Here is a 24,178-nt window from a genome sequence, read left to right on the forward strand (position 1 = left end):
TTATAACTGGTAAAAGTGTTTATAATTTAGCCTATCATATGAACTATACACCATTGTATACCTAAATTCTTATTTATAATCTACTCAAGTGCAGATCAGTTTAGCCCAAAGGAAGCCATTTAAATGTACAGCATTTATATACTGCACATACGACTGTGTAAAACACCAGCTCAAAGTTTACAGATTACGATGACAGCTGTTTGCAAACAAATTACTTAAAGGTCACATATTGTTCGAAATACACTGTACCGTGTTTTTCTAACACTAATGTGTCCCTAGTCTGTCTACAAACCCCCCAATTATGAGAAAAGTCCATCCTCTCTATAAGTTGCCTGCTCCACTTTTCAGAAAAATGTGTGCTCAAACAGGCCGTTTTGAGATTTTTCCTTCATGACATCACTAAGGGCAGAAACCCCTCCCCTAGGTGGTTGACACTCCCACAGCTAGATGTTTGTTTCTGCCCTCTGTGTCTGCCTTCTCACTGTAAACAATAGGACAACGAGCAAGAAAGCCCAAGCCAACCAAGCCCTTCCAGAGAGGGGCGTGGCCAGACACAGGTCTATTGCATTTAAAGCTACAGACACAGAAACAGCCTGTTCTTATCAAGGCTGAAAAGTAGGTTTTTAGGCGTGCTAAAATAAAGGATCAGAGTATAATATGTGACAGTGTTTCCCCTACCATGATTATTATTATATATATATATTTTTTTTTTTTTTGGGGGGGCTTTTTGTGCCTTTATTGTAGAGATAGGATAGTGGATAGAGTCGGAAATCAGGTAAAGAAGTCTTTTAAGGATACCTTTCCGATAGAAAAGGACAGCTGTCATTAAAAGTAACCCATGAACACCAAGAAGTGTTTGTGTTGCCGTGTGTCCCCCCCCCCAACGCTGTAAACGTGTGTGACCTCTAAAATGAAGACCTATTTTTAGAACAATTTGTCCATGGAGGAGAAGAAATGAAATTGCAATATAAAACCTGATATAATAAATGATAAACGTCCCTAGGAAACATTGTTTTTTTTTTGGGGTGGAGAGATGTTCCATGTTTTGTATCCCTCGTGAGGTTTCTACATGCTGGGACTTGAGTTTTTCCTACCACTGCAACCTCTTGTTTTTCACTTCAGGTAGAAGTGGCATTGCTATTGTGTGAACTGCTTTGCCTAGAGTGTACATAGTACCTAGATGTTGCAAAAGAAAAAGTTAATAAGATAGAAAAATATTAAAATCTAATATATATTGACAGAATTTGAAAATACAATTTTGCTATTTGTAATTATGTTTTTATCTAAGCACAAACCCCTATATGCTTTGCTCTATCTTATTTATTTATTTTTCAAGATTCATTTTCTTTTTTTGTATTCAACATTTTTATTGGTTTTTAAAAAAAAACAATTTCCCATATCGTACATAGAATCTTGTACTTAACATACAACGTGAGAGAAACGGACATAAAATAAATAAATAAAATAAAATAATAGTGCACACACTGTTTCCCCGGGTTAAATACATCTGTCCAATATTAAAATGAATCAAATTACGTAATTACTAAATTGACCTCTTAAATTACAGACACTGAAAGCCAAGCAGTAAAAGGGCCCCACGTAAGCATATATTGATCTAGCTTGTCCAACAGACAATATGTTACTCTCTCATAAGCTGCTAATTGAGCCACAGTTGTGGCCCATTCTTCATAAGGAGGTGGGTGTTTCCTCCTCCTGTGTCTCAGAAGTATCCGGATAGCTATGGTAAAAGCCAAAATAATCCATCGTTTTTCAAAAGAGGACAAGCCACAGTCTTTAAGCTCTGTGGTCGAACAAAATAGCCAGTTTAGCGGAGACTTGGAATTTCTTTTTCAGTACCTTGTAAATTACCTGTTGTATATTGTTCCACCAGTCTTTAATTGCAGAACATATCCAGAGTACATGAAAGATAGAGGCACCAGCCTCTTCGCATCTCCAGCAAGAGTCTGTAGGTCTTAGTTTCCACTTGTGTAATTTTTGAGGCGTCCGATGCCACCAGTGTATTATTTTTAATTGGATGAATTTATTGCCAACTTCTTTATACATTGTATTAATATTTTTCAAACATAAATCCCAATCCTCAGGTGATATGTCCACAGCCATGTCCTTTGCCCATTGTTCTTTTACTTTTATCAAAGGATCACACAATTGATTGTGTAGTGAATGATAAGTCTTCGAGGCAGTGCCTCTGCATGATGAGGATTTAGTAAGCATTTCTTCAATTGCCTGTGGGGCATATAAGGGGGCTTCCTAACCATTTTGATAAAGTACTTTGCATTTGGACATATCTCCAGAATTGGTTACATGGTAAATTATACCAAAAGAATTTGGTTGAAGCTTAGAAATTGTTTAGTTCTGCCATCAAACAAATCTGAGATGTACAAAATCCCAGCCCTCCTCCATAGAGTCCAGACGGGATAAGATGTAATAAATCACTGATGCAGTCATCATTTTAATTGATTGTATTTTGCCCCATAATGAAAGATTCATTTTTGCCCATCTACCAAAATCAATTTTCATTTTCTGGATTAGTGGTTGAATATTTTTAAGGACCATGTCCTTGTAGTCAGGCGTTATCAGGATGCCCAGATACTTAAAATGACAGCTACTTTGTGGCTTATATTATGTCATTTTAGTCAGATACAGCCATGGAACTCTGGATTTCTCCATAATGAAGACGTTGTGTACCCGCGTGCTTGTGCTCGTGCATGAAGTGTACCGTGCTGAAGCACACCTCTCCGAAGTGTGCCAAAGCCAAGGAAGTGTACCGTGCCTGAGCACGATACGGAGCGGTCACACTGGTCAAACGAACTGGACTTTAGCGTTGAAGCGTGCTTGGGCACGGTACGGATGGCCAGTGTGACCGTGCCCTTAATAGCCATCATTGACCAACAAAATTTCCACTGATTTAAGAGAGTAGTGGGGCAGTAGCCTGACATTGCCATAGCTTCAGATTTATCCCAGTTAATACGGTATCCACATAAAACTGTAAATTCCTCAGTACAGCTTAATATAGTGGGTGTTGATTTTTCTGGTTGAGTTATTAATAATAACATATCATCTGCGTACATTAAAAGTTTGTGTTGAGTATCACATACTGTAATACCATAAAAATTCACATTATTTTGTAGTTTCTGCGCTAAAGGTTCTAGAGCTAGAACACAGTCAAGACTATGTTGACCACAAGCAGCCATACAGGAGTTGTTTGATTGACACTGGATACACTTCAGACTTTGTGGATGCAAAGTCACATAATGAGAAATTCAGCTCAAGTGATCTCCTCCTGGAGAAAAGCAGGGTGTTTTTCAGACAGTGTTGGTCAAAGTAGAAATCAATGACTCTCCATACAGACTGTAAGTGCTCACATCAAGACGGACATTAGGACTAAATGACGTTGACCCACTTTCTTCCTGAAAATAATGTGATAACAGTGTGTGCGTTTGTGTGTGTGTGCGTATGTTGCCTCTGTGTGTGTGTGTGTGTGTGTGTGTGTGTGTGTGTGTGTGTGTGTGTGTGTGTGTGTGTGTGTGTGTGTGTGTGTGTGTGTGTGTGTGTGTGTGTGTGTGTGTGTGTGTGTGTGTGTGTGTGTGTGTGTGTGTGTGTGTGTGTGTGTCTGTGTGTCTGTGTGTCTGTGTTGTTTTGATGCTGTGGCTCAGTTCAGCTTTGGTCAAACAGTGCTGCCTGATCTGACCGGAGCCTCAGGCGAGTTGTACGACGCTCTAACAACATTACTCCTACAATAAAATGTGACCACCTGATCAACATTAAAGTTAACCCTCTTAATTTCTACTTAAAAAGAATGGATAGTGTGTAATAAGAGGAGGACTTCTCAGTAATGATTATGGTCTGCGTTGACATCAGTATTTCATATCATGTGTGTTCTTCCTTTGTTTAAAATGTCTGAGAATTCTCAATGAGGCCGGCAAAAGACTGAATCCATGTGGGAGTCAGTTTAAACAATTGTCTTGTTTGAAAAGTCAAAATGGAGGTTACTGTACATGAGTTGATCTGTAATTTACTCAACAGCTCAGTTTTAAGTTTTGAACAGGACAGGTTGAGCTGTCAACTATAGAAAGTTATTTGTTCGGTTTTAAGAGAAGCTAAACATAGGAGAAATGTGCACTTACATTTTTGTCTTCTTTCTTCAGGAGCTCTTAATAAAAAGGAAGGCTGACGGCCTGTCGTAGTAATAAACTAATTAAAGACCTCTGCCGACTCTGCTTTGCATAGTTTATAAGATAATTCCATTTATGTTTCTGTTTATCCTGAAGTGGACATTTTAATGCAAGGGTTTAGTAAAGTCACAGAAATCACTGTACACTTCTGTGTAACTTATAGCGTGTTAACTAATGAACACCTGAGCTTTGTTTACCCTCAAAGAAAAAAATGTGGATGAAAATACTTTAAAAAAGACTCAAGATCAACATTTCCCAGATTGTGTTGATTAGTCATTTACCCTCTTGTTAGCTGCAGACTTTGCCGGCAGATAACAAACTTCTTGTATTTTTTCAATCAGAAACACACTGTAAACTTTTATACACAACAGAAGTGGGATCAATGAAGGACATGCTGCCTTTTCATACTGTTTACAGTTTGTGTTTTAAAGCATTAGCAATTTAGCATTCAATCTAAGTTACTGATATTAAACATCAAATGTTAGAATGCCATCTTGTAAGCAAATCCAATCATGTGAGTATTGACATCATGACCATAACATGTTGTGATGACTCCGGGCTGTGTACTTAAAAGCCGGTCATTCATCTTCATCATGACTTTGTGTTGAGTCACTGATCTAACATCAAACCCACTACATCACTATGTTGTACCAACTCCAGGACTTCTTCCTGTTACACTCCCACTAGTTAAGCCCTGTTAGTACAAACAAACTGAGCCCACTCTTGGTGTCTGCTCTTTCAGGCCTCTCCGTGTTGCCACAGCGCATGAACCCATTGTGACGGACGCTTCCTTGTTTGAAGAGCACAGAAAACAGGTCACTGCAATGCTGCTGAGTCTACCTTTTCTGACACTTGTTTCAACAGCCAGCTCAAAAATCTTTGCAGCAGAATTATGCTGTTCCTATAGCAACAAGTGTACACTTCAACTGTTTTGCATTTCACTTTATGGAGGCATGGGTTGTGATGTTTCCCACCATTTTATTTCATCTGTGTTGATTATTCTATTTTATTTTAAACCTGCAGGAATAATACCTTAATTGAAAGTGTAATTATGGTAGATAAAACCATAATTTTAAACATCTTACACTTTTGACTGAAGTTTAAGCTGGTTCATTCAGCCTGTCGGTGACAAAATCAGCTTAATTCAATTGTTTACTATCGGAGTGTCCTGACTGTCCACGAGCGACAAGGTGTGCCGTTTTTACCCTGACTCAATGTTTCTATTTTCCTCTCTGTCGCTCATAGACGGACGAGAAACGAGAGGGAGGAGGGGGCTCTACAAGGCACTGACACTCCCTTTTCTCACTCAACAGAGCTTTTAGCTTGTTTTACTAAGTGGAGATAGCGGTGCATTAATTATATCAACATCCCTGTTTGAAATGTTGAGCTTTGACTTGTGTCAACAACACCGCAGATGCACTTTTTTTTCGGCTCACCGCGAGCCGATTATTGCTGACTGTTGTGATTTGAGTCAGTAGCTGGTCAATACAAAGCACCACACATCTGTTTGTCTACCTTCAATTTTAAAAAAGCACTAGATGTCATACTTTTGCAAGAGGAAAATGATATTCACAGAGCAAAGAATTAAATATTTAACAGATGCAGTGTGGATAGCCAGCGTGCGATCGTGCGCCTTGCGATGATATATCTAATGCTCCGTGCTGTTAGGACACGGTGTAAACAGTACAACATTCAGTTGAAGAATCAAGACTTTAGTGTTTTTTTTTTTTGTTATTACTTTAAAGGAATAATGATGAACAACAACATGCAGGTGTCCTAAATAAAACCAACACAATAACCAGATTAGGGGAGCATATGCACAGCTCATATGCTGCCATGAGAGTCATTTTACTCTGCATGTTTAAGCATGAAACATACAAGTGGTTGATAAAATATGTTTTTCAAGTACTCCTTTTTTCCTGATAAATATCTGCTATTATCATACAGAACTAGAAACATTCATATCCCTCTTCATGGTAATATTACATTTGTAATGGCAGGCTTAAGAATGAAAGGCTGCTTGATCTCAAAAAGGCTTTGTAGAAACTGAAACAGATCTTAATTCATGTTGAATGGAGCTCAGAAGTTCCATGATGCATGTGACCTATGTTACTCATTATATTTGTGCCCTCATCTTTTAAAGCCTTCAGGATCATTTGCACCAATGCAGAAACTCAACTGTTAAATCAACCGTTTGCCAACAAAATATTCCATCTCTCTTCTCTTCTACAGTATGTTTAACCCCTGACAAGTGTTATCATCAGTCCAATAAGCACATTCCCCTGACACACCATTCAGGAGTATTTCCCATCCTTTCATAACCATAGAAACCAGCAAAACATAGGAAGCTGGAACAATGAACAGATGAGGATCCGAATATCCTGGATACCTTTGTTACTAGTTCATCCAGAAACAAGATCAAGCACTAATCGTTTGCTTTGTATCGAACATACACTGTTTTACAGGCATTGAAAACTTTATATACACTTTTCCTTAATTCAAACACTTTTTTTTTGTAGGTCATTGAATTAGGTAAAAAGTCAGAAACACCCCCACTGAGCAACCATTTGAGATTTCAAAGTCTCTTGTCAGCGTCCTGTCTTTCCTCGAGCCTTTTATTCCTGGAATGACTCTGAGATGTGATCAGGCAGACAGTCACTGGATGATGTGCTGGGTCAGAGAAATTCAACCTACATGCACAGTTTACTCAGAAGTACTTTTCCTGTGATCATTCTACAAATGGGGAACGCATTTACTCGTACCAAACTTGCTTAAAAATGAATTGTGATTCATCTTTTATCCACATTGGTTGGATTCTTTCTCTTTGTTAAACAGTGTCCTTTTAGAAGACTTGAATAATCAAAGGTTATGTTTTTTGGCGCTTGACCCTTGAGCCTTATTGATGTGCTGTGTTCTTCCCTCAGGTCTGACGCGCATTCTGCAGCTTGACCTGGACCTGAAGTACCGGACCAACATCAGGGACCTTTTCCAAGAATTTGACCTTTTCCCTCCAGGAGCAGTGATAGGCATTACCAGAGAGATGCAGCCTGTCTACAGGTAGGCACTTTGGTCTGAAATCTAGATCACCAATTATCTGACTATAAACGTGTAGCTTGTGCAGAGCTTTAAAATCTATTACTTTTCAAAGTGTCAAAATGGCGCTGGCTAAGATTGAATCAAGATCCATCATCTGTAAAAAGATTTTTGGTTGTTTGCCTCTTAACGGAAAGACATCTTTACTTTGTGACAAACATGCACCTGACAGAAAGTATACAGACACAGTTCAGTCAAGGATTTTCATTCTTTTTCTTTTTCATATTCTTGTTTTCTTTTTTCTTTTTTTACTCAGATATTTTAGATTGTATTTATCAATTGACTTGTTTTCTATAACTGAAATAATTAGGGCATAGTCTTGTTTTAGTTACTCAGAGCAACTAAACTAAGCTTGTCTCCCTTTAGACTTACATAAAAGGTTACACAGATAAAATGTTAAGCTTCAAAACTTTATGGATTTTGCATTACTATGATGTAATGAAATTATATAATGTAAAGATTGGTGTAAGGAGCAACATTTGGAATATCCATTATAATCTCTCTCAGTGTTGCTGACCCCAGATGGATTAGAGTTTTCTGGGCCTCATTTACACGTTCACAGTTACTTTCTCTCAGTGTGTAAGTGAGAAAGAACATAAGCAGTCTCTCATGCATTCTCAAGAATTTCAGTAGTGATAACAGCCTGCAGTTATACAACTGTGGACAAGAATTAAAACTCTGTTATGCAACATGTAACAGAAGATAATAGTGGTCTGGGTCCGGTTTTCAATGATGCAATAATGCAACTGAAGATCTTTGTGGTGAGACCAATGAAAATCATCGGTTGCATTTGTTGGATTTTGGTTTCGTCATAGTGCTGTCGATCAGATCCTCACGAAAGACCAAGTTTGGAGGCTTTATTGTTTTTAGGTGCCGTTGTTTGGATTTTAATATTTATAAAGCAAAATATGTATATCATCATTGTGTGGGAAAGGTTGGTATGTGTAGTGTAACATGCATGTTTTTAATCTGTATAGTACGATGTTTCACAGCTGTTGGGCTCAAATCATCTTCCAGTGCTTCAGCTGTATAAAATAGGGATCCTGATAGCAGCTACAATGTCAAAAGTTGCAATATTTTTTTCATAACAAGCTATTTAAAGTCATTCCTGTCAGATAAATAATTGAAGATTTGGCAGAATCTAAGCAGAGAGATATTGGTTGTTAGAAAATGTTTCCCTCTCATCTTGTTCTTCAGATCCATCTCCAGTCTATTTGTCAAACTTGTCTGCAGGAAATAAATAAACAGCTCGTCATCAGAGCTGAAGACCAAACTGACAGGTTCCATAAAACATTTTCTAACTGGTTGTATTTCACTGGAACCTTGACTTTGATTAAGTCAACTCATTGAACCAACATGGTTACAGCACCTTGTGGTGACTTTGCAGAGATTGAGACTAAACCCCTCCCTCTCTTCTTTCATCCTCCTTTTATCCATTGGAGTATCCACATTGAAAGGCTGTGTATGAAAGAGTTAAAGTCGACACTAGTATTGAAAGCTGGAGTCAAAAGCTTGTTTCAAAACATTATAAACTGAGAATTAAAACAAATTCTGCAAATATTGTCAAATGGCAAAAAAAAAGTCATGATTTACTTACTGCAGCTACGTTAAACTTGTGCATCTGTATGCAGAGTCAGGTTTTTCCTATCAGTCTAACAAAGTTGTTAGGAAGTTATGTGAATAAGTAGAGAAAAAGTTTGCATACAATCTGTCCCAATTACCTCCGCTATCAGTCGAGTTTCTTATCTATATTTATTTTTGATCTGAAGCTTCTGATTAAGATAATGAACATACAGACAAACCACTCAATAAAAACAACAGCTGTTGTTGCTCTAAATCCAAATGTCTTATTCATTACTGGCAACAAATTGTGTGTGTGTGTGTGTGTGTGTGTGTGTGTGTGTGTGTGTGTGTGTGTGTGTGTGTGTGTGTGTGTGTGTGTGTGTGTGTGTGTGTGTGTGTGTGTGTGTGTGTGTGTGTGTGTGTGTGTGTGTGTGTGTGTGTGTGTGTGTGTGTGTGTGTGTGTGTGTGTGTGTGTGTGTGTGTGTGTGTGTGTGTGTGTGTGTGTGTGTGTGTGTGTGTGTGTGTGTGTGTGTGTGTGTGTGTGTGTGTGTGTGTGTGTGTGTGTGTGTGTGTGTGTGTGTGTGTGTGTGTGTGTGTGTGTGTGTGTGTGTGTGTGTGTGTGTGTGTGTGTGTGTGTGTGTGTGTGTGTGTGTGTGTGTGCGCATGTTCATAAACAGGGGACTTAGGCTTTCAAGCTCTTTGTTCCTCATCTGATTTTTCCGTCTCTTTCCAAGATAGTAAGACAAACATGTCTGGTACGTTTAGTCTACCCAACTGTTTTCCACTCTGTGACAGCATCAAAACAGGACGTCACTGTGTGTGTGTGTGTGTGTGTGCGTGCGTGCGTCACTGTGCGTAGGATAGTGAGACTACATGAGTCAAGGTCAGGTAAGACGTTTTATGCAGCAGCTGCTTACTGAGATAAACATACAGCCAAGTGGTTGCCTCTGGGCATATTAATAAGAGCTTATTGATATATGTGTTTGAATGTCTTCATTATTTCCAATTTAAACTCCTAAGCAGAGTTACTATTCCATATTCTTTTATGTGAATGTGTGTCCTTATCATTTTTATTTATTTATCAATTTTATTGATATTTGGCAAACATCTCAGTAAAGTGTATCTCACTCACTTAGATATCAATCAAACATGTCCACCACTAGTCCCAAGAAAAGCACCTAACAGAGGTGTTTATAGATATGAAAGGAATACAAGTACAACAAAAAAGGAATAAAATAAGCAATAGGTACCAAGTGAAACTAGAATAATAAGCTTTGTACAAAGTGCAGGGACTGGAGGATATAAACACTATTTACAATTATAAATATACACAATGTGCTGTGTGATATGACTCTATCATAATGGCAGAAATAGAATGTGTAATTCATCTGAGCTTTAAAGGTGTTGCAATTTAAGTAGGGAGATTTTCAACTACACTGTCTGCACTTTTAGTCAGAGCCACAGCTCGCTTCTTGTAACCCTCTTGGATTTAACATACGCATGACATAAATTGAAACAGGTAGGCCTGTTATAATGGAGATGCAGATCCGTTCCAGCACATAGCCTTTATCAAAGCAAAGACAGAGAGAAAGAGACACACTGCAGGCGAGCACACCCACTTAATGTTGACGTTATTTACTGAAACTTGGAGAGGGGAGAGTACAATTTTACCCGATGGCTGTTCCACATTTCACTTTCATTGTAAACTCTCTTTCCCGCTCTTACATGAGGAGGAGGAAAAGCCCTTTGATCAGTGAGCTGCTGGCTCAGAGGGAAACAAGCAGACGACTAACGGAATCAATCTGAGCTGTTGTCTGTCACTAATCACTATTTTCTGCTATTTTTATTTCCCCACCACTGTGGCTGGTAGGTTAAGCAATTAGTGGTGACTTGAGTGTGCACTACAAACAAAACGTGTGTGTTTTAACCGGTGATCAGGGTATGCCAAAAATCTATTTCCTGACAAAATATAATACCGGTTTACCTCACACATCTACTTCATAGATGGGAGAAAATAGTTTGTGAATGTTATAATAATAATATATTGGTGCAAAACACTGAAATACTAATGAAGTAAAAAGGTAACCTTAGCTATAAGATACTGTATGAGTAGCAGTAGACAGGTAGCAGAGATGTCACACTTTATCAATTGTATCTAGTAGAAATAAGTAGAAAACTAGACCAGAAGCTGCAGTACCAGGGGCAGCAGATATTTAAAGGTTTGGACTTGGAATTGGGGTCCAAAAAGCTGGATCATAAAATCCTTTCTATCGAGAACAGAGGGCCGTGTTGCCCTGATTTGTTGGATACCATTGTCGTCATGATCTAAACGTTTTTTAGGGGAAGGTACATTGTCAGTGAACAGGTAGTACTTGTTTATATGTGTGAGGCAAAAAAAGACTATTTTTATGACTGTATATGTTAGTGATGTCAGGTTTTGGAAGTAGAGCTGGTTTCCTGCCCAGGCTCCAGTTGGCACCAGCATCTCCAAACAGATCTCTATCTCTTCCCCGCCACTCGACTGGTTCAATGGGTAACCCAGCCTGGGAACCCCCTGCCACTTTGGTTCCTGTGGGCCTGGATAGACTCATTTCAAACCATGCAGGATGCCTCGCCTCTCAGTGTCTACATAGGAGATGATGTCCTACAAGCTTTTTGAGTTTTGAAGACGATTAAGTGAAGATATTTTGATAGTTGAAGTTAAGAGCAAGGGTAAGCAAATCTGCAGATCTGTAGATTTTCTTTTTTTTTCTGAATGAAATAATAAAAAGGTTGATAGATTTACATCACACTAGATTAAAGATTCTCATGGATTTGCTCTCCATCAAGTCTAGTTTATGATATCTGAATCATTTAAGAAACAACAAGGCGATTTTCATGGAGGTTTTTTTTTTTTTAAACTGTTGTGTCCTGCCATGTTTGGACCGACTTTTTGAATACAATAGAAGTGTGCGATGCTAAATGAATTACAGTTTACTAACTGCAAGGTGCAGCTCAAAGGCCTCTCCCATTGTCTTAGCTGCAAAAGTGAACTGAACTGATTTATACATAAAACTGGTCAAAAATATTTTTTTAAGATAACCCAAACAGTGAATATTTGAGAACTGCATTTGCTCCCAGCCTGCTAGCCCAATGAGCTGTCTAGTTCGTGTGCATAGCTATATTAAAATGTTGAACGTTGGTATTAGTGATTCTTTGTGAGCATCCTCTCCACTGTAGTGTTTTCCTGCGTCGAGTGGAGAAGCTCTCAGCTCTCTCTCTCTCTCTGTGTTGGTGCTAATGGACAGAGCATTATGCAGGAGAACGTGTCCTCCCACCTGCCTCATTCATAGAACACCCTGCCACTGAAAGTTAATTATTGGGAAAAAAAATGCCCCATGTCTATTCCCTTGCAGCTGCATTGTAATGCTTTTAAGCCCAAGAGAAACGACCCACTTACATAAGTCTCACAAACCCACAAACACTCGCACAAGAGACATAAAGTAAGTGGCTCTCTCTTTGCTTTGTGTATTGAGTCTTCTTTGTGTGATGCATCCCACATAGTCCCAACTGTTTTACTCTTAGATGGAATCAACTATTGAATATGAAATATGTATTTTTTATCAAAGAATACTCATTTGTTTTCCAGTCATTTGACCCTGAGCTGTGTAGCACTCTCACTGTGTATATATTTGGTATATCTTTGTTTTGATCAAAAATAAGTTATCTTTTAAAGAAGTAGATATGCTGTTTATGGACAGTCTAACAATATTTTTTTTCTATAAAAAGGGTCATCATGATCCTCAAAGTTCATCAAATAAGAGTCTTTAAAGGCTAAATTATACTGTCAGTTTTCTTTGGTATTGTTTAAATACATTGTTCTTTTTTAATATTTACATTTTCTTAACAATATTGTATATGTTTTACAAGATTTGATATATTTTATCTAACTAATTCCAACAAAATTTGTTAATATCTGCAGCATAGTGAGCATTCTTGTTTGAAGGCTTTTCTCATGTATGAAAGCTGGAATCTTCTTTGACAAACCTCTGACATCGCCAGACTACATTTTGTTCAGAAGCACCAGATAGTTAATTTGTGTTCCTCAGGACCAGACACCTGTTTGTCAATGAGAGAGTTCTGCACAGACTTGAGAGAGCAGGCTGTTTTCTTGTTCTGAACAACAAAGTGGAGGACACATTGGAATGGTGTAGCACAGACTGTCCCCGCTGTCACCTGCTAATGCTTCATTCTTTCACCATTAAGAGGAAGGAAAACACTTAGAAGGCTGGCTGTCTTGGTAGAGCAGGAGGAGAGGTGCAATGGTCTAAGCTAAGACTTCAAGTCTGGTTTGAGTGAGCTGGTAGAAAACTGAGGTCATTGCGACAGAGAGAGGAGCCACATTCTGCACAGTACCTGCTCTTAGAATCTCACATTTTGAAAGCAGAAGTCACACGTTTATTGAGTACTGAAGCAGGACTGATGGGGCTAACTGTGCACTTGAATGTTTTACTGCTTTATTTTAAAAAGTCTAAGAAGTCTATGATTTTGTTATATATACACACACATACATACATACATACATACATCATACATACATACATACATGCATACATACATACATACATACATACACACACAACTATGTACCTGGAAGTTATGTTGTAAAATAAAAGATTCGAAACTGGGAAACAGCTGGCTCTGCTATGACCAGAAAAACAAAATCTGCCTACCAGCACATTGAACAGATTTCATCTCATTTGTTTACCTTGTTGTACATAAGCTAATGTGTGGAAGCGTCAATCCCCCAATGTAAATGTAGCTATATACTTGACTAATCTTGGCATGGAGCAGTGAATAATCGGAGTCTCCAGTGGTTGCTCAGCTTGCCAACTGGTGAGAACCAACAATAAGTTCAGCACACTTTGGTCTGCTCTGTTCTGTTTTTTGTCTCTTGTTGTTGTATTTTTTAACTGTAATGTTCTCTGCTCAGTATAAGCATCGGTCACCATAGGTTAGAAACTGCAGATATAAATAACGCAAATAATAAAAAAAAAGTTAAAAACCAGTTGCAAACGCCTCTTTTATGGCTCGCTATTCCATCTGAGATAGTCAATAACCAGCTCGCTCGCTGTAAATCGTATATTTTTGCAATAATCAGCAAATGCAAAATGTTGCTCTTAGTACATTCATATGTTTAAACATCAGAAGGGAAATGTCTGTGTAAATGTTCCCTCACTGGAAGTACTCATCCCAAATGTGTCTCGGGGCACGTAGACCCAGTGTATGTCTTACTAATGATAAATGCTCTGCAGGGGCCACAAGTCCCCAGCTTCCAACAGGCTGTGCAAAACTGTGTGGACAAGCAACAGCTGCTTTATATAGGTCAGTAATAATATCAAAGAGTGATTCAGGGAATCTGCTGCTCCTACCAGACGTGAACAAGCTGCATCGAGAAAGAGGCATCCATCACAATATGAATCATAATTATTCCCATGTGTTAATCTGAAAATAACCAAGAGAGCATTGAGAGCTCAGCTAATTGTATATTTCACCAGTTAAGTAACACTTTGTATTTTTTGAGGAAACTGACTGCCGTGCAATAGATTTGTCTGGCTTCTATCCACATGTGTTGGAGCCCACACATTTCCCCTTTAATATTTAATCCACTGTAGGTTTCCCCAGGCTGGGCCAAAACTGTGAATAATCTGAACTCTGAGGAGAGTGTGTGCGTGTAAACATGCATGCAATAGTGCATTGCCATTCACTCAAGTGTCCTGTAGGAATAAAACATCGTTGCACTGGCTTTTAGTATAGAGAGAAGGACATCCTGTTCTTTCCTTAAATAAAAAAATCACCTTTCCCCCGAAAAGAGTACACCCACAGCATGGTGACAGTACAGTAAGAAAACAACAGCTACAGACAGGACCGCATGTTTTTACTGCTTTTCTTGTTTGTCCCATTTTGGGTTTTTTCTTTGTCTCCAGAGAGACAAGACAAATAGCACATAATGTACATGCTCGTACATCAGGGGCCCAATATGGAAACAAACATTCCCTCTTTTTAAGTTTTTTTTTTTTTTTCTGGTTGGAATAAGGACTGTCCCAGCGTAGGTCAGTTAAACTGGCCCTTACCCAAACCTTGCTTCCCTTCTTTGCTTTCTCATAACCCTACTTAAATGTAGCTGTCCTCCTGAAGCTCAGTGCACTTTAAACATCTGGCACTTGTTAAGAAACTGGTATTTTTCACACAGACAAGTCCAAACATTCTGTTCATGCCATTGCATCATCTCTTTGTCTCGCAGTATTTTATACGGAGAGAAACATACAGAATATTTTTCATCTGAGTTATTTGCCAAGGCTGTAAGTTAAAGCTTGATCCCATTTCTCATGCAAACTACAGCTTTGCTCCTGGCATGGATATTAGTCAAGTGAGCCAAAAATACTGACCCTTTATAGCACCATGCATTACGTAACATAAGGAGTGCTATCTGTTACACTAGACTTAGAAGTCTTTCCAGGGTAAAATTTGAACGCAAGGCAATATTACAAAGCCCCAAAAAAGCTCTCTACTTATGTGTACACACGTCTTTGCATACAAATGCTTTCAGAATAAAGCTCTGTTTAAGCTACTCTAGAGTCGGTATGTTGGCAGAACAGGGCGCTGAGTTGGCACAAGCGTCTGGCACTCCAGCATGCTCGAACACTTCTGGACCAGCTCTCTTCCTGTTTTTTTGGCTTCAGAGCTGTTGGTTAAGCAATTGTGAATTGAAACAGGGTTGACCCTCACTTTTCTAAATGTACAACAACCCAAAAATGTACAACAGACATTTTTTTTAATTTGTTGTTACAGTAGATAAACTAAGTGATTGTCCTCTATAATACAAACACAAGAAGCAATCAGGTTTATACTTATTGATGGTTATATAATACCATTGATCTTTTTGGACTCTCCTTCTCTCTGTTCCCTTTACTTTGTCCTTGTCAGGTTTTCTTATTGGTCTGATTCTTTATTGAATCCTCTATTGACTCATGATAAGTTTTCTGTGGGGGAAAAAGTTGGTCGTGACAGTTTTTCAGCGTTAACTTAGATGTTTTTTATAAAGTTGCGGCAACAGTCAGTCACTTCTAACATAACTCAGGTGAGAGAATATTGGTAGAGAACTTGTTTTCATTTTGGATTTTAAACCTGAATGACACTGGTGTTATTTTAAATGTAAGTAGTTGTAAAAGCAGTTAGAACATTCTGCTATGAAGATTATTGGTATTTCTTAACCTCTTCATATCTGTAGATTGTAGAAGTGGTTCACACTAGGACAGAACAATGTATTGTTTTGCTATCTCAATTGCTATAGTAAAATCACAGGAAATGCCCCATGTGTGCACCTTTTTGTTGCTTGATGCAAAACAAAAACTAGCAAAACTAGCCTACCTCTCGTCTTCAATGACTTTTCTATAAAAAAGTTTGTCTGACATGACATTAGGTCACCTCTCCACCAAAGCACACAGGGAAGTGCACAGAGTATTCATGACACCTGCCTGCATACATGCATGGGACGTTTTGCTAGTCCAAAAGAAACTTAAAAGCCCCAGATAGTAAAAAAAAATAAAATAAAAGGGGGGGTTATTGAAATTTGATTGTATCTGGTAAAAGGTCCTATATTTCTTTTAGTATTGTAATATATATCAGAAAAAAAGATTGCATTGTCGGTTTTTCCAAAATCATGCAGCCCTTAATCACACATTGGTCAGCTAAGAATGAAGTCTTTTTCATTTTGATCTGACACTTTGGAACAGATTCTAAACATGAACTGTATGTCCAATGATCATTACAGTACAACAGCAAAAACTTGATTCCAGTCACAATAGTCACTGTTAAGAATGAAGGCATTACCAGCGCCTTCAACGCTACAAACCAAAGGTATCACAAAACTGAAATCAAAATATGGCATTTCCCACTTTCATTGTGTGTACACCTCTGTTGTTCTTTCTCTTAGACATACCTTCTGGCAGTATCGTAAGGAGAACCCTCAGAGTAAGGTAGGTGAGCCTCCTCCAGATGGACTCCCAGGCTTCAACAGTGGTGTGATGTTATTGGACTTAGGAGCTATGAGGGCGTCAGCTCTCTACAACCAGCTGCTGGAGCCGAGCAATGTGGCCAAACTGGCAGACCAGTACCGATTCAGGGGCCACCTGGGTGACCAGGACTTCTTTACCATGATCGGCATGGAGCACCCTGAACTGTTTTATCCCCTGGCCTGTGGATGGAACCGGCAGCTGTGCACTTGGTGGAGGGACCATGGATACGGAGAGGTGTTTCAGTTGTATTATCGCTGTAGTGGACCAGTCTACATCTATCACGGGAACTGTAACTCCCCAATACCAGATGACTGAAGTATAGGACTGGACTGATGCTGGAAATGAAAAAGGAGTCTTTGAATTCTACATTTTAGTAAAAGGGAGAGTTCTGCTATTTGGAATGGAGGATTCTGACATTTATAGCAGTTTCTTTTTTCTTTCTTTTACAGACTCAGCCCCCTGCTGGTCAAGGGGCTTTTGAAAGTCCCACCTGCACAACAGTGCTACAAATATGATGCTGACATTTTCCGATAAGACCAAAAAAAAAAAATCCTACCGTATAACAAAGCAAAAAGGTGTAATAATAGGAGAGATTTCTCTCAGGTACAGAGTTGAGAAACAGATTAATGAAATCAAAGGTTTGGTAGTAGAGATGTGGTGATTATCCACCTGTTAGTATACTGCATTAGGAATGTTCTCTTGCTTGCTGGTATTTGATTGGCCATTGCAGCACCTTCTTAGATGACAATACATTGTAAACGAATTTAAACCTTTTTGCATTTGCCCTTTTGAGTGCAGGGAAGGGCTAATGTCAGAATGAATGCAGTCGATTACATCACAAAAAGTAAATCGTAAATGAATGTGAAATAGGTTTTTAGTCAATAATTTAAATAAAAACTAAAAAGTGTTTGGAGGAGAAACCGTCATCCATTTCCCATTTATTTGGCTAACACATTTTTTAAACAGTTATTTGGTCAGGAAATGTGTTATTTGGCAAATGTCCGGACCCTATTATGAAACAAAAATTGTCTTAAAACTGTTTTTCACTTCCTATATTCACTCTGACCACCACAGTGGCCGAACTGCACCCTGCGTCACCTCATACCCCTTCAAAACCGCAGCAGTTTCGGGCTAGTTTTGGGTTATTAGCTGCCAGCCTCTGAGGCTTCAGACTTAGTGGCAACCTGCAGTGTTTGAAAAAGAGGCCAATGCCGGAGTGCAAAAAATTGCAGTTCAACGAGTGTCCGCTTGAGTCTGGCGCCCTGGAAGGCACATACACACCCTATTTAAAAAATGCCTGTTTTTACAGCAGAAATTAACATGTTTACAGCCTGGTACAAAATCGGTACTAGATACCTGGTGTCCTCATGGGCACACACTGTGTGGTGGGGTGAATCTTTTTGTAACACATCGGCTTTGATTTTATGAACATTAAAAGTTACTCTTAGTTAGGCTTGAGGCTGATATGATTGAAGGCTGGGCGCGATGTAGCGGTTTGTCAGGAGGCTTCAAACCCGCCTCAGATTCTGCTCTTTCCCTGTGATTAGGTTGACCGAAAGTTCGGCAATATTTTCATTATGGCGACCGCCATTGATGAGGCTCCAGAGCCCCCCTGCAGTAATCTCTGGGTGAGGTCACTCAAATCTATGCTTGAGACAGGTGGGAGCACACTGCCACAGTTCTATTAAAACACATCTTGTTACAGGTAGGAAAAAAAGTTTAAAAAAAGCTGCAGCAGATTGAGGAGAAGGCGTCGTGGCTAACAATGACGGCAGTGATGGCTGTTCGTGTACTTCGTTTGCAGTTTAGTTGAGGTTGAACACAGTTCCATCAGCCACACACATTTCAGAAAGAGTGAATCTGCCGGGGAACGTGACTCGAGACGTTGACCCACTTTTGAGTTTCCCTTGCTGTGCTCACTGAACTGACACACAGATTCAAAGAAATGTCAACACTCAATATTCACCATCAGGAAACACACACACACACACACACACACACACACGACGCACACACGACGCACACAAACGTAACATGCACATACACTCATTGTAAGAGTAAAGCTGCTGAATGCCCAAGACAGTCAATAGAGTCAATAGAGTCAAAGAGGCTGTTGAAAGCACTTCAGGCTTGACATTATTCTGGATCAATTCACTTTCCTTGAACTCCCCCTGAAGCTGATCAATATGTTTTCTGCCTTTTGCAGAACAACACTCTCAAAAAAAACCCTCACAAAACCCTTTGTTAGCGAGGAAAATAACTGAATCAGTGTAAACAAAATGAAATGAAACCATTTCCTTCTTCAGTTCCTGTTTGCACTTTACAACTTAAAAGCATGCTTCAACAAGGTTTTTTTTTTTTTTTTTTTACATCTGTTATTGTTATTTTTTAAGACTATGCCAATTGTATTGTGTATTTAAATCCATACATTTATGTTTGTGTATATTTCCTATTCTTTAGTTTCAATTTCTGAACTTTCTCGGTGCATTAATAAAATTGCAGAGACTTATATATGTGACCAGTCATCAACATCCAGTTTTCCACATAACTGTAACATTGCAGTGTGTGAACATTGACACCTTAATCTCCCAGAATGGATACATCTATGATGATCAGATTCATTTGTTGAAGATCAAATCCCAAAGTAAAGGCAACCAACCCACAACCAATGTTTAGTCTTTTTTAAACACCTCTACAGTTATCTGGGCTAAAAAAAAAAATGCATTACCCACAATGCAACAATATGACCAGTACATAGGATAAACTATCATTAATATATTTGTAAATTATAGCAAATTGACTCTCATAGTATTGTTAGAGTTGACGCCATTTGCTCTGGTAGATTATGTTAATCGATTGGTATTGCGATTTAAAAGTAATGTCTTTGTTCTTCTCTGATTTGTTCATCCTTATGTGCTGTAAATAACATCAAAGAGTTTTAGTGACACTTTATTTTACCTTTCCATAACCTGAAACTTCTGTCCAAATCTTAGTTGCTGTGAAGTCTCCAGGAAGTGCATGTGAAGTATATTTTAATACTATGAAAATAGTTTTTTTTAATTACATTTTTTGGTGGTCTTTTTTAGGGCTTTTTTTTCGAGACAGGACAGTGGATAGAGTCAGAAATAAGGGGAGAGTGGTGAATGACACGTGGGAAAGGATGGCAGCCACAGGTTGGATTTGAAACGTCCATGAACTTTCTTTGAACTTAAGAGAAAATGAGGGAGATGAAACCTAAAGCATGACCCATGTTTTATGTGCTACCTTTACCCCTCAAAGACACTCCCTGTTGTGTTAGAGATTAAAGATGGATTAAAGTGAGAATGATTTGCTTTAACCCGATATTTTTTGCTTCAGTGTTAAAACTGTAAATGTTCTTTATCACAAGTTGAATGTGCAATTATAACTTTAAAGGGCTAAAATGGCTTTCAAATGATAGTAACTATGTGCATAAATATATCATCCATACCTCACTAAGAAACATCTTGACATAGTAAAGAGCCACGATGTTCCATGTTAAAGAACAATATGTTTAAGTAACAACAAGAGCAGCTCAACAAGAAACCAAAATCTATTTTTTAAATGCTCTTTCTGCTACAGAACTACGGTAAGCTTTTGTTCCTATGTTTGTCTGTTAACTTTACTAAATAAATTATTACTAATGATACCTGTTTTTTTCATTCTTCTATTGTTTCAGTCGCAAATAATTAACCTGACATGGGAAGCGCTAACGGCACTTCCATCACTGTAAAAAAGACAAGACTTTTCTCACTTAAAAACAGATGTCAAATAATGTTCAACCCCATTACATGAAATGAAATATTTGACCAAAGACTGCCATTTATTTTTTCTTTAAGAGGCTTTATCATGCACATTTTAAAATAAGAAAGGATTTATTCTGTTAATAATTTTTGAGCACCCTAGTGCCCTTATTACATAAAAAAAAAAAAACCTGAAGGGTGTATATTCATGCAGGTCTGTCATATCTCACTTGACATTTTAAACCTTATTTTGTCATGAACTCCTTCAGAGGCCAAGACAAAATGAGATTCAGAAAACTGGATTTAATTATCATAAATCATTTAACACTTGGGGGACAACACTGTAGTACAAGTTGAGCTTTACAGAAAGAACTGTTGACATTCATTCTTTTCTTTACAACAGCAGACCTACTAAACTTCTCTATGATCATCCATGCACCGGCCCCTGAGGTTTGACAACCACTGCATTATACAAACCTGTGCTTATGTTCTTGTTCGTCTGCTACAAGCTAGACACGGCCTCTTTCTGTCACTCAGACCTGCCAACACAGACAGTAAACCCTCCATAGACAGAAAAAAATGACATCAATCAGCCTTGACCTCTGAATGTGCTGATATTAAATAACCCAATTTACACCTGCATTTGAATGTCTTTTGTGTCAACAAATGCTGAAATGTATGAATTTGTCTGTCAGCCACATACTGAGATTGGTGTTTTAGAAAAATGGTTTTGCTAGTTAACATTAGCTTTTTACATGTGAATTTGAACATATGTCTACTTTACATGTCTTTCTCCAAATGCCCTGTTTCATAATCAGTGATTGGAAGAAAAAAAAGGCATTTTAATCCATGCAATAAAAAAGGTAAAAACAGACTGAAACCTTAACAAATAGCACTTTTCACACTGGGTTCCTGTCTTAGGCCTTTTACAACAGCTCCTCTGTTGGTGGAAAAACCTTCAGTCTGGATTCACTGACAAAAATGTTGAGCCCAAAGCCAACAGAAACAATAGACTACAATAGATTGACACAGCAGAAGCAATATTGTCTTATCCAAGAAACACAAACAGTTTACTGCAGAGCTTAATGAGACTCTGAGAGTTCCTGCAACGTGATATTGAAATAAAGACAAATACTCTGTTGCTGCTGTAGCTTCTAATCATAGTCAGCAAAATAGTCAAATCCTAAAGAACCATCACATGATGAAACTCCTACAACAACCATGAGAAGCATATGGACTCGTGTAGAAGCCTGTGCATATATGACATGACACAACACAATTTGTCTGTACTGTGAGGAGCACAATATACATTTATGTATGTATGTAAATGAGTCAAAAGTCTGACACCACCAAAATCTAGAATATTTATCTGTAACCTTTGAGAAGAAGTTGTTGTCTGTCTCCTCTTACCCCCAGATGGCGGTCAGTCTGCCCATTAAAAAAGCTGACCAGTAAGAGGCCTCTCTCCATCTGCACACATCGCTCACTTCTCAGTTCGACTTAGTGTCTCCTCTCTAGTTGTCATCAGATTTATTTTTTTACTGAAAATAACAGCAGGACATTTTAAGGAAATATTCTTTGTTTCTGCTTTGAGCAGAGCTGAATTAATACATATATTTTGATAGCAGTTATTTGTATTCATGAAGTCATTACTAGGCTGGTTAACATAATGTGAAGACAAATAAATTGGCTATCCTAGCATAGCCAATAACAACAACACAGTTGTATTTTTTAACATACTTAGTAAGGAAAATGCAACGTTTATTTTTGGAATGTAACCTCTTAACCATTGACTTGATGTGTAGCTATTAAATGACCAACAACAACAACACTCATGTCCTCATGTCTGATGACTTTGGAAAAATTGCATGGTTAATTGTCTTTTTCCAAAAAGTGCTGAAATTAGAATTAGGATGATAAAAAGGTTGCTTTTACACAAAACATACCACAACACTTTGAAATTGTCCATTTTTTTTTTTTTTTTTTAGCTTTGGAGGCCTTCCTTAAGTTGTTGTTATTGGTGCAGCATTTTAGACAACAAAAAACCCATTGAGTTGCAAGTGCACCATATGTACCCTAAGGTTATCATATTTTCAGCCACTTAAAATAATATTGTGAAATTCCATGTTTGTTTGAAGGTAACTCGTTTGTTAAGTTACATAAAACGAATCAACCAAACGTGACAGTTTCAGACAGTAACCATTGATTATTTTGTACAAACGTCATGAGATGTTTTCAGCAGTGGTCTGATGCACCTGTGCTTTGTGTCTGGTCCAATGCCACCATTGTCCTCTAGCAAAGCCTCCAACTCACAGTGACAATATACAAGAATCTGTGTTATTCAGACGACAAAAAGAAAGCCTGCTGATCGCTGATTATTTCTTACTACAATAGCCGATCTCAAGGTGAATGTCAGCAATGACAAACAACAAAGGGTGCTGCCTATGATAAATCTCTCACGTGCCTTTGAATCATGTGGCTTCAAGACTCAAAAGAGAAACATTTTCTAAATGTAGCTGTAGCTTTCAGAAAATACCAATGATTCATAACCAAAACCTTTATCCTCCAAACATTGATCCATGGTTTAGCATCATTTTAAAATGAATTAATTATATATTTTCAGTGTTTCTCTCTGTTAAGTTCTGTTTTTTTGTCTTCATGCTCTTGTCCTTAAAATGTTTTGCATATGAATAACCTGACACAAATTAACGTCTGTCTTACATGCACCACCAACATCTGTAGTCCTTAGAGACCGCTCTGTTTTCCACCACTCAGTGTGAGAACAGCCGTACCTTATAAACAAGAGGGAAGATTATGATGATAGTGGAGAGTCATTTTGTGAATCACCAGCAGGTGAAACATCAGCCGAAACAGCATGGCTCAAAAAGTGGGCCACTGACTGTCAACATCATTTCTGCGGCTCATTACTTTAAGTATATGATATCAGACACGACTCGTGTCGTTTTAAGATTTATCTCAAACTGATTTGATGTTTTTTTTAAAAGCTAAAATTCATTGACAGCTATAGTAAACTAAATTGAAATATGATACACTACATTATTAAGAGGAACAACACCGATGGATTCACACAACCAAGGAAGAGATAAAAAACATTTAATAGCCTATAATTTTATACACATTTTTTTTAATGTAGCCTAGTTACCGAGTTCTTTAATTACACTTTGGTCAAGACTTGTCCCATTATATCAAACTTCACTAAACCTTTAGGCTACACTTTCTTTCCAATGAAGATGTCTTGTACAATATTGGTTGGCATTTTGGGTAATACCCCTTTTCACTTAAGTGTTGACAGTTGTTGAAAAAATATGATGCCTATCAAGAGTTGAACCAAAATTAAAGTTGGTAGAATTAAACAAAGATAATACATTTAATACACAGGATACCCCATGCAAAGGCAGACTAGCGTATATATGTAAGGTGCTGATAGGCTGCAGGAACATACAATTAGAAAATAAGTACTCCTCCACACACTATTACTTCTTCTCTGCAG

At 38.2% G+C, this 24,178-nt stretch overlaps 1 protein-coding gene across 1 annotated transcript in view; it reads left to right on the forward strand.

The window, feature by feature from the left end:
* The window catches only part of xxylt1 (xyloside xylosyltransferase 1), a 33,738-nt gene extending 13,167 nt beyond the window's left edge, over nucleotides 1-20,571 (forward strand). Inside the window, exons 4-5 of the mRNA XM_061033704.1 lie at nucleotides 7,118-7,250; nucleotides 16,825-20,571. Coding sequence (XP_060889687.1) covers nucleotides 7,118-7,250; nucleotides 16,825-17,221 — 530 coding nt within the window. The 3' untranslated portion in view covers nucleotides 17,222-20,571. The remainder of the gene's footprint in view (nucleotides 1-7,117; nucleotides 7,251-16,824) is intronic.
* The last annotated feature ends 3,607 nt before the right edge of the window (nucleotides 20,572-24,178 follow it).

The sequence above is a fragment of the Labrus mixtus genome, chromosome 3 (assembly GCF_963584025.1).
Source record: "Labrus mixtus chromosome 3, fLabMix1.1, whole genome shotgun sequence".
Lineage (NCBI taxonomy): Eukaryota > Metazoa > Chordata > Actinopteri > Labriformes > Labridae > Labrus > Labrus mixtus.